We start from the raw sequence: 12167 nt of genomic DNA, 5'->3' as shown, positions 1-12167 counted from the left end.
GATATGAAACTGTAAACCTACTCTCAACACCACATTATAGAAACACAAATCTCCCCAATCTAATCAACCTTAGTCTTAGCTTTAAACCCACATTGTAATAATAGTGGTGCACTGCACACACAGAGAGGGTAATGTGCGCCCTTCCCCCACGATGAGAACAAACGGCAGCTCCCAAAGTCAACAAAGCACAGGTCAGTAGTTATTAAAATACAGACACTCAACACAAAGGGCTCCCTGTTCTCGCTGCACATCTCACTTCTTGGATTGTTTTAAAGCAATAAAGGTTCATTTCATCAGGTCTTTGAAAATAACACTGCACTGTTATATGTTTGTTACGGTTCTTTCATGTTTTGGGGTCTTGTATATAGCCCCAAATACTCTACATTCACATTGTTGGCTGACCTCCATATGATCATAGTCATTGGCTTCAAAGTCTCACGATGACATGGAGGAAAAGAGCAACATCAGCTGATCTGCCAGGGCTGCTCTACTCTTCCACTGTGCTCAAACTCAACCCTATCAAAACACATAACATCCATCTGAGGCAAAAAGAGGATGGCAACAATGTTCAAACATATATCAATTTAATATACCTCTATAGAAATATATGTATCTATATATAATAGAAAAATATACCAAAAAGCGCCTGACATGTTTCAATGTTTTAGAGTTGCATATCAAAACTGGTCAAACCACAACACTGACTGTAAGCCCTCAACCATCACAGCTGACAGATTCAAGCTACATCAGCTCCAACAACAACACTGCCTTCAAACACTTCTCAGAGCAAGTGTGGATTAAAAAAAACAGCACTACGTTTTCTGTGCACGATATCTCCAGTATTGGTCGATTACAGCCCCTACCAACTGATCTCCGTGTATTAAGTCATGAAATAGAAATGGTTAAAACAGTTTGAAATGTGTCCTGTTGCACTTAAAGGTGGTGATGAGAAGAAACAGACATAAAAACCGGTACTAGAGTGGGATTTTCTGTACAGATACAGTATGCTCATTTAAATTCTACTAAAGATATCAAATGTCTTACATTTAAAGAATATTGTTTTATAATATAATAGCTTTGAATTCTTTATTTCTTTACTAGTCACATATCATGTTTGTTTTCTGTTGACATCACTTTCATGCGTCAGAGGAGAGGAGTTACAGCACGCAGCAGGTGTAGGCGATATTAGGAGCCCCCACCTCCCACCCTCTCTCTCTCTCTCATCTTTAAATACCCTCACCCCTCAGAAACAGACCTGGATCCCTGAACCTGGAACAGAAACAACTCGGGACAATGACACAAGGAAACAATGGCCCCGCTCTACCCAAACACAGAATAGGCCAACATAAAGGGACTCGCCTATTCCCCCCATAACATCGAAAGAACTTTAAGGCATATTTTAAGGAACCACAACTTCCTCTTACACTCTCGAAATACATTTGGTGAAGTCACATCTGTTGCTGCAGATACTTTCATTGCTATTCATCGTTTTCAAATGGAACAACGACTACATCTGAGGTCATACAAATCGCTACTTGATACTTAGAAACCCACATTTATGAAAAGTGATATCTTAAGATTGTTGACATAAATACATTGTGGCTTGCTTTATAGAGTTCTGAGTCAATTTAGGTCAGCTGTTTCCAAAACTCAATCCAGTGTGAGATGTTTGCAAAGATAGGAAAGATAGAGTGAATTGAATTGTAACTGTTGGATAATACTGGATCATTTGAATTCGACGCACTCCTAAAACACGTTGAAAAAGATACATCTAAAGAAATGAAAATCTGTTTTTGGTTGGCGTACTCGCATCCCATGGATATGGATAAGTGTTGAATAGGGGATGAGTAGATACTACTTGCTTTGAAGTATTACAGCTATTACAACTGGCATACATTAAAAACTCAAAGGTTTCACAAAGAGCATTATGTATTGGATTATAATGTAACCTACAGATGTTATTGACAGTTGTTTTTGTACAAATGTGTTGGCAGATGAAACTTTGAAATGAAGACTGTGGTACCAAACGTATTCCTAAAAACTCTGGAGGTCTTCTGGTTTGCTGACTGGGTTGAATAGATATTTCAATTTGGGTCAGTTCATGGTATTAAAGGTCATTCATTTAAATGAGGTTAGTAGTAGGACCTGAATACCAATAGGTCAATTCAGATTAATTAGAAAGCAGCTTTCTCTCATCACAATCTTTCTGAACATTACACTAAGACTAGTTTTAAGTTAAGTAAGTGAATAAATCCCCAACACCAATGTATCACCTGTGCTTTCCCACTCTTCTCTATGGAGGATTAACGGGCTAATATCCCAGAGACCCTGCTGACAACAGGGCCAGCACCGGCCTAGGACACCCCTTCTAGTGGAATCCTGTGCATCAACACTGTGCCAGATGCCAGTGGGATGCACTGTGGGCACAAGGGATTACAGCTGGTGAGGGAGCAGGTGGAGCAGGTGATGAGTCAGCCCTGCAGCCGTGAACACAGCCAGAACAATGCTAATGTTTTTAAAGATTGGTTCAAACAGAATGTAATATTAAGCTCCTACAAAGACTGTATATCCACAATGCCATGCTGTGTTTACACATCAGATATCCCTATGCTAAAATACAACTACAGAGATACCAGGTGTCAATGTGCTCTAAGAAATAAGGTTATGGCATAAGTCAAACGACCACATGGACACACAGGTACCGACAACCCTGCACCGCTTTATCTACAACACCCAGGTACTCGTTTATTTCCTGTCCGCGGCTGAACACTTCGTCAGGAATGGATGGCTAACCTGCTTCAGTCAGTCACTTGTTTTGACACAACCATCTGTCTGCGTCATAGTAATTGCTTCGACTCAGCGCAGGAAACATTGTGTCCCGCTCCGCTCCATTATGCTGCCTCACATTGTGTTCCACATGCTTCCAGGTTGCTGTGCTACCTCATTAATGATGCCAGCCAGGCCTACAACGTAACAATGTGCCCCTCCAGCAGTGTCTCAGAGTGTATGTACGTATGTATGTATGTATGTATGTGTGTCAGAAATGCTGACAGCAATCAAAAAAGAAAGAACACAGAGTGAGTTTTTTTTAACGATGGCAAGAAGTCAATACTATGGCAATTATTGAGAGAGAACCCACTACCAAATGTTTGGTGCCATATTGAATGCAGTGGCCAGTTCTTTCCTTAATTGGATGTCCATTTTCACATAGCCTTATTTTGGGAGGATTACCTGTAATTGTCTGACTGTGTTGCGGGATGAGGAAGGGGTAATGCTTGATTTAAATGTGTATGTATGCTTACTGGTGCATCTTGAAGTAATGGCTAAGAAGATACCGGCCATGGTTGACAAGACAAAGCATATTCTGTCTGTTCCTCCTTTGCCATGACCTTGATAGGATACATCAAGAGGTCAAGGATGCATGCTGACATGTTCACAATGACTATGCTAACGTGCTAATGTTGAGCCGTTTTGATATTAACTCTGTTCTTAGCTCACAGTGTGTGCATGCGACCATTTGCTCATTTGCACCAGCAGTGCTGAGGCTGACGGGAAAATCGTTAGCTTGTAAGGTCAACAGTACCAAACATAATGAAATGTCGACATATGACAGTCCATCCTATAATTGCTGAGGCAAATCACTCAGAACCATAATGTCAAAGTCAGGGGATCAGCAAAGGTATCAAGATTAATCCTCTGGGCACCTTCCTCCAAACGTTTAAAGACCATCACTAAAGCCACTGCTCTTGATGAAATAAAAAAATCGTTTTTAAGAAGTAAAAAACACAATAACATACTATGTTTGATATATTGTTATGTCTGATGGCATGGTGAAGTAAACAACAAGGTCACAAGTAACTCTTCATACCACTGTGACTTCAACTGTCAGTGAGGTTGAATATAATAACCCCAATGTTCTGCTTGCACTGCACACGCACACACTCCCACCCACACACACACACACACAAACACACACACACTCCCAACCACACACACACAAACACACACACACACACACTCCCACACACAGGGCTGCCTTATCTTTCATTGTTCACTCTAATACTGCCATCACCCTCTTTCTTGTTACACGAGTGAACATGTGAAGTGACTGAGTGCGTGATCGATGGTGGAGAATAAAGGTGAGAGTACAGGTTCAGGGCTGATGGCAGCAGCATGCGGAGTCTTTTGTCATTTAATGAGCTCTGGACGAGGGGACACTGACACGAGAGACATAAATTGGTGTAAGTGGTTGCTGAGGATTTATGACGGAGCGGCTGGCCTGAGAAGGAGGACGACGTGTTTGGTGAGGGGAGGAGGAGGAGGAGGGAGGTTGTGTCTAATTTCAGAAGTCAAGTTCTTTCTCTGAAATAAGAGGCAAAACTGTGCAGGCAGATCTCCAGTCATCTAATTCCATCTCAACAGGAGCCTTGATCGTCACGGCCTACAGTACTTGTCAAACTGTCTGTAGGGACATGGGACCCAGCTACATTTCCCAGCATTAATTTCGCCAAAAGAGCAAAGTCACCTTGTCATTCAAATGCTGCCTCCATTAGAGAACCACAAACAATTATTTAAAGCTGTCTTACAGTACGGATTTAATTTGGTCATGTCTACATTGTGAAACTGCTGTCAGTCAATCAGGAAGTCCATGTTTAGCTGCTAGCACAACGCCGTTAACAACGAAGGATGCAACAGCTAATAACCATCTTTCGCTCTACATGTAACAACTCTAACTTCACTAACAGCTTTTTTCATTCGATGGCTGCACCAAATTGAGGGCTATTGTATATTTAAATGCTCCAATTAAACATCTCCAAGTTCGATAGAGTCAAAGCTTATGGCGTTTTGCTAACATAAGTGTTAACTGCAGCTTTCTCAGCCATTATAAAGGACATGATGATATCTTCATGACCTCAGTCCTATTATAAGAGACCCATCATCTCAGCAGACGTCCCACTGACGACTGTAACTTCTGCTACCAGCTGCCTATAAATACCCCCCGCATGCAGCCAGCACTCAGCCCCAACATTATGAGCTTAGCCGATATTTATTCTGCATAAAGACGGGTTCCGGTTTGTCTCGTTACTAAATAAACTGACCGGTGGACATCCTTAACACCTGAGGTGACATTTTGGAGATGTTCGGCAATGTATCCTCTGTGTGTCATTTGTTACTGAGGTCATACACTTGGCAGCTTGTGGCTTCCTCATAAACAAGTTTCCATTTTCTGGCACTGAGCCTGAAAATAATAATAACTAGAACTGAGAGCTCTGTACATAATGCACTGACAAATGATTCATCTGCTGATAGCACAGGTCGCGTTTTCCTGCACAAACTAATGGAAGAAAGCCCCCTGTCAACCATGCAATATTATATATATATACATATTTAAAGACCCTCAGGATTGCTCTGATCAGATCAAGATGGCTGCTCTCCCAGCCCATCAATCATCATGATTACATTCACTCGGAGGACTCTGACTCTGTGCCTTTATCGGCATTACAACACTCTGCGAGAATGTTTCTGTCTTTTAACTGTGCGTAAATCCTCCGGAAGCAGCAAACTTAACGGAAAGACTTTCATGCTTATAAAATACAGAAGTACATGTCACACGTATGCACGCACGCACGCACACTCCTCAGCACTTCCTGCAGCCTCCCAGGGATCCTGCAGTAAAGCAGTTTATAGAAGCGTCCCTACATGGACACGGCTTCTGGAATAGCAACTGCTATTTGATCTGACTGCAAGTTCTCTCACCTCTCCACTTATGTTTAACCCTCGGTACACCTACTCTCCACATGCATCGCTCAACACAGATACAGTTTGCTGAACTAATCAAGGCTATTATTTAAACAAAATTCAAATGGAGTTATCTTTAGAGGACCCATTAAGTCTGGTGAAGGGCCCACTGCATATTAAAGTCCCCTTAAAGAAGAAACTAAGATGTATTATAGAGTGAACTTCTGTTAAAGGCTGACATTTTTTTAATGTAAAAACGTGATTCTAAGTTCATCCATCATTTTAAATATGCTTATAGATACAGTGAAGTTGAAACACAAATTATTTGGAAGCTTTTGTCACATTTGACATTGTCAGAATATAGCAAACACGCTTCAATGAGAAACATTAACTATTTTGTCAAAAGACGATGCCTATCCCTCAAATAAATACTGTCTTTTCTGTTTGTTGTTTACAAAAGTAAATATGTTAAATATTACAAATCTGATAATCCCACGTTTGTAGCTCGGTTCCTCATGTTAGCACATCAGAGAGGTCTCTGGTGTGCTGAGTGGAAATATGCTGAGAGGTCCAGAGATCAGCTTGACACGGTAACTGTTGCTGCATGGGATCACATGACCCTGACAAAATGAGTCATGGGAGGGAAATCTAAGATGCCAAGTTGCATGTTGGGATAAGATACAGTAAATATCTCTGAGCTGTACCTGACACTAAATAACATAAATCCTTCTATCATCAACTTCCAATTAAATTCTCTAAATCAGTGTTTCTCAAACTTTTTCATACCAAGGACCACTTAAACAATAAAAGAACACTCGCGGACCACCTAACTGCACAAATATCCAAAATCATATCGTTTTTCTAGAACAGATTACAAATCGCCTGAAAATGATACAAACAAGTGGCAACATGTGTGACGAAGGTGTTGCGCTGGGCTATATCATGCAATCGAAAGTGAAACTTAAGCTCGCTCCATTGCGTAGATATTCCTGCGAGAGTGCGTAAAACTTACATTTATTTATTTATTTCAAATGTGAAATGTTACCAATATACTCACGGACCACTAGGGGGCGCTCCGCGGACCACACTTTGAGAAGCACTGCTCTAAATCATCCTCCATAGATGAATACATCCTATATCAGAATATAAGAGCATGCTACATTATTAGGCAAAAGCGTGTCCCTACAGTGAAAGGACGTGATTTCACTATATTCAGATCGTGACATTTAAAGACGGAAAAATACCTCCATTGTTGCTTAAGTGAAAGTTTCCATATTAATACAAATTAACCGAAACAATACTGGGCCTAAAGGCAAAAAAGTCTTCTAGTTTGAACCGCTTTTAATCAGACTAAATGTTACCAGGCTATGCTTACATATTGCCGCAATCCAATACATCGAGAAATGTTCACTAAGCTACCATCTCTGCGCATGTATTCCCTACAGAAGAACCAGTGTCTCAGTGTTGTCTGGGGAAACATCAGGCAGGTGAGGATCAATGACCCCGGCTGCTTGCTGCACTACAGGCTGAGCTGTTAAAGAGCAAAATGAGATTAGACAAGAATAGATTCGATTACGCAGCACCCCAAGATGTCTCCTCACCCACACACAGGGACATTACATTAGGTAGAGTGGATAAATATCCCATTACTCAAAGTAACTTTATCACACTTGCATCTGAAGATGATCCGTCGTTTGGTCCCTTCATTCATTTAACACCCTGTGGAATTTATGTTATTTTTTTACAGCAATTATGCTTTTTTTTCTTCTGTGAATCCTGGGTATACATGTCCAAAAGGAGGCCAAAAGGCAAAAAATAGGCAATAATTACCCAAATACTAATCCACCGGTTTACTTCTTTGCATGGTTATTCAATGAACAGGATACACACAGGCTAATTTAATAAGAAATCTGTGCATTTGAGTGTAAAGAAAATTCTCATTTCGCTGATAGTTTGATAACTGCTTACGTTATTTCCATATTTTAGCAAATATCATGATATAAACGTTGTATTAATTAAACAATTTAAATGTGGCCAATTTCCTTATGCCTCCTTACAATGGGAAAGGGCCAATGTGTAGTATTGAGGAGGATTTATTTGTAGAAATAAACAATTATTATGTTTTAATTTGACACATAGAACTAAGAATTATGATGTTTAAGTTTGCTCAAATGTAGCTCTTCATATCTACACAGGTAGTCGGCCATGTTGTAGTGCCATGTTTCTACAGTAGCCAAGGAAGAACAAAACCAGAAAATGGCTCTAGAGAGGCAGTTTCATATTTTTTACGTAAAGGTCTAGCTTGAACTTAGCATTTTAAAGTGTATAACAAGAAACACTGTATGACTTCATACACTTTCTTTGATAAAGGTCAATTTGAGCGACAGAGACCACCTGATTTCCTCTGTGTGTTTGGGGTTATGTGGATGTATATAATAAGCATCCACCATGAGGCTTAAGGGTCAGCTGGGCCCATTAGCCTGTTTATAACCCTATGTAATGGCTATTTATTGGTTATTGCTAGCATAAGCCTTGCCTGGCAGCCACTCATTCACTTAGCAGCTGAACTCTTAAACTATGTGAAACTGAACACGACTTCAGTCACAGTGGTAAACTTTTTTGTGGATTGACATTTACATTAACACTTCAATACAAAAAAGCACAAGTATAACAACTGAAAGCAAGTCAATTGAATTAAGTGTATACAGCACTGTGAAGCAGCATGCATCTATTATCAAGCACTTTTCTAATTAATAGCTACATGTTGAGTTTTATCTCTTGAGCAAAAATATCTACTTCTGTCCTGATCCGGCCTTTTCGAAGAGCCAAACTGACAACCCAGCACTTCTTATTTCTAGGATTACAGTTGCTTTGAAGGAAGAATATCGGCGAGAAAAATAAATGCAGCCAAAACTGTGTCCTTTCATATCTCCTTCAATCTGCCGCTGTTTGCTGAATGCAATATCTAACACAATTTTTGCCAACTTGTATTAAATGAAACTCCAGCTCGAAACCAAAGCCATGAATTATTTAGCTTGCAATTTACAAGATCTGCTTTATGATAAATATAAACCGATGCGTCAAGATGTACGACTATTTCTGATGTCCGGTATCAGATTCGGCATCACTGTGTGTTGACAAACAGTTTACTACAAGTGGTGAGGGGCTTTTTCCACTTAAATGTCCAGGATAAAAGAGGACAGATGGTGCGAAAGACTTCATTTCATATTCATTACACTGCAAAATGATGCACTGGCTATATTTATGGGCTGATATCACCTCCTCAAGCTTGATTTGACATGCCGAGAAGAGCATTGGAGTACGGTGACCTCCTCTCCTGGGAGGTGGAGAGGTGAAGACTGAAGAGACAGGCATGCAAAGTTTCTCAAGGCCTTTTATATCGTCTTACATTGAAGAACAGGTGCCTGAAGCGTGAAAAAGTTACTTATAATGGGCACAAAAATCGGAAAAACAAGACAAAGTGGGTCAAGGAAAAGACAACATTAGCTACCAAGGGATTTTTCAAGACTGGTGTTCAACCTGACTGCAGAAAAGAAGGAAAGAAAGCAGGAGATGAAGGCAGGGAGGGAGAGAAGCTGGGCAAGTTGACATGTATTTTTAGGAAGATGTTTATTTGTAGGTCTGTGAAACCAACCCGGGGTGTATATCTACCAGCCTTGCCATCTCTCTCTCTCTCTCCCTCTCTGTCACCATCTGTTGAGGTCTCTCAGCCTGTCACTGTGCTCTGGCTCTATAGGTGGGAGACATTTTGCACTAACAGAACAAACCTGAAGATTCACTGCAAAGTAACGACTAAACATTCCTGTTAGATTGCTCTTTTCTACACTGTAATGTACCACAACAGTGCAGATTAGTCTTTATAAAATTAGGTTAGATCAAATGAGATTAAGTTAGATTAGAGTAGATTATCCCTAATGGTGGCACCAGAAAAGATTAAAAGGGTATACATTGTTAGAAGCAGTAATATATCAGGTTGATTTTGAATTTAAAACATAATGTCAGTCAGATTATTTTTACCGCTGACATTTGATCATGTGACAGATTAGATAAGGAGCATGCAATTTATAATGCAACATAACAGAGAAGAGCAGCGAAGTTTACCTTTAAAAAATACATATTGGCGTTACTATACCAGTACACAGCATTACAAGAAACAACATGGGTGCAGTCACAATGTATTTTTACAACACTCACACACTGAAGACATTGTGGCAGGAAGTGACTGTATCTAAAGGTTTATCAAAATTAATTAGAACTCTTATTGTTTCTACATATATTGTTAAAATTATCATATTTACAATTGTATTATTTTATAGCAAAAAATGAGTTGCACTATGTGTTTAGGATGAAGTTATTGCTTTTATTTTTATTTTGCCACCAGAAAATAACCTATAAAATACACTGAAATGTCTTCAAAATAATGGTGAATGTTGTCAAATAACCAGTTAAACATGTATTTCTCTCTGTTTGTGATTTTGGTGAAGTTATCATACATTTGAAGGCGTAAAATTAAATTGGGCCTTGGGTGATTTATTCAGACATGTCAGAGAGAGGAATACAGGAGATGGCAATAAAGGGTAGGAGTAACATTAGGTTCTGTAATATCTTAACCATAATATCAGGGTATAAATAGTAAGTATATTCAACTTATAAACGACAAGAAAGTATCTACCTGACCGGTATTTTCTTGAGCTCCTGGATTTCTGTAAGACGAGGATCAAAGATGGCGACCATGGCGAAACAAACCTTTGAACTACCGGTGCTGATAACGATCTTTCTAAACTGAAACTGGCTGGTATGGTAATTTATGTATCAGAAAAACATCTGTACAATTGATTTTTAAGTGTTTTAACCTTTGCAGGTGTTGTTTTTGTCCCAGTTTTGCGGCTGCAGACGTCAGTTGACTTTTAGCTCAGACAGCTAATTAAACGCAACTGTCGAACTCGTCCCGCACGCGGACGGGAATGGTAGTCGCCTAGGCAACTGACAATATCGCGCAAAAAATATATATATTTTCACGATTTATTTTTTTATTTTACTTGTATTACCATTGTAAAAAAACAATAAGCGAAATCAATCAGTGACGTAAAAAATTATGACAATTTACTATATTTAGCTTTGGAAACATGTGACTAGGATACTGTTTATTCTATACATTTTATTATATTTTTGGAAAAACAGTAGTCCCATTTACCCAAAGACTGAAAATAGTATGATAGGAAAATGGGTGTTTCTCAGAAACTACAAGGAGCACTAAGTATTTGGTATCTATGAAATCATAACACTTTTATTATGAAGTGTGATTTTGAAGGTTTAGTGTTTAGCTTCCCCAAAGTATGTCTGTAGCCTACCAGATTTTAAGTTGTTAGACCTCTAAGAACAGATGTTGTGGCACTTTTCCTTATCATTCTAAATATAGTCGTTGGGCAAAATGGTTTAAATCCAAATGACAGAAGGTAAGTTTCTCTCCTTAATTCTCCAGGTTTGTTTAATGTTTTTTAAACACCCTGATTTACTTTTGTATATTTTATAGCATAAGTTATTATTCAACTGAGGGGAAAAGGCTGGGGAGGGGGGTTTTATATTTAGACGGTCTTGCAAGGCAATCGGGGGTAACTGAAAGACAACACTGAGAAAGTTCCACGGCCTAAAATATCTGCACACACAGCTCCCAGCAAGGCTGAAGTGCCAGGTGCGAGGACAGCAGATGCCCGGATTCATGTTGGGCTGTTTTAGACTTTACACAGTTAAGCCAGTGATTCGGAAACCAATACATTTGCCATTTTAAAATGCATAAAAAGTCACTCATTAATAGTGTGAGGGAGTGGGTCAATCTGTGCGTAATTACGCACGGCAGCACAAGCAGTCGGAGCCTCCAAATCCAAACGTACCTTTCTCTGCTGCTTCTCCCAGGCGGGGTCCAGCAGCAGGTCCCTGTCCCAGTCATCCTCTTGGGTCATGTACACGGTTTCATTGTTGATCGTGTAGGAGTTAGTGTATGTCATGTGGGATTCGACAGCTGTCATCATGCCGCCTTTGTCTGGACTTCACGTCCCCCTCACTTTATGAGAAAAAAAATTAATCAGCAGTAGTCGACGCCGTTAGGGCAATAGCCACCTTGAGACGAGGGGTCTCGCTTTCGGGGGGTGAGACAGAGGTGCCGGTGCGGAGGTGGTGCTCCCACTACCAGAAAAACACTGCTGGCCTGGTGCTCCTTTCCTGGTCAAAAGTGGCACACGTGACCACACCCCAATAAGTATGGGAACCGACAGCTTGGGTATCAGGTTCTGACCCTAAAAAGGTTTAAAAGGCGGGGTAGTCTCCTGCGGGCAGGGTGAACTGGCTCCTGAGTGGTGGGGAGGGACGTCAATAACGCCCCCTCCCAGCAGAGAGGTTTTTATGGCCTC

General features: G+C 40.2%; 1 protein-coding gene across 1 annotated transcript in view; it reads right to left on the bottom strand.

Annotated features, from left to right (window-relative positions):
* The window catches only part of actn3b (actinin alpha 3b), a 31081-nt gene extending 19091 nt beyond the window's left edge, over window positions 1-11990 (bottom strand). Inside the window, exon 1 of the mRNA XM_079667949.1 lies at window positions 11652-11990. Within this exon, the coding sequence (XP_079524075.1) occupies window positions 11652-11789 (138 nt within the window). The 5' untranslated portion in view covers window positions 11790-11990. The remainder of the gene's footprint in view (window positions 1-11651) is intronic.
* Window positions 11991-12167: the final 177 nt, after the last annotated feature.

Source organism: Notothenia rossii (genome assembly GCF_949606895.1).
Source record: "Notothenia rossii genome assembly, chromosome: 3".
NCBI lineage: Eukaryota > Metazoa > Chordata > Actinopteri > Perciformes > Nototheniidae > Notothenia > Notothenia rossii.
The sequence above is the reverse complement of the archived record's forward strand: the minus strand, read 5'-3'. Positions and strand labels throughout refer to the sequence as shown.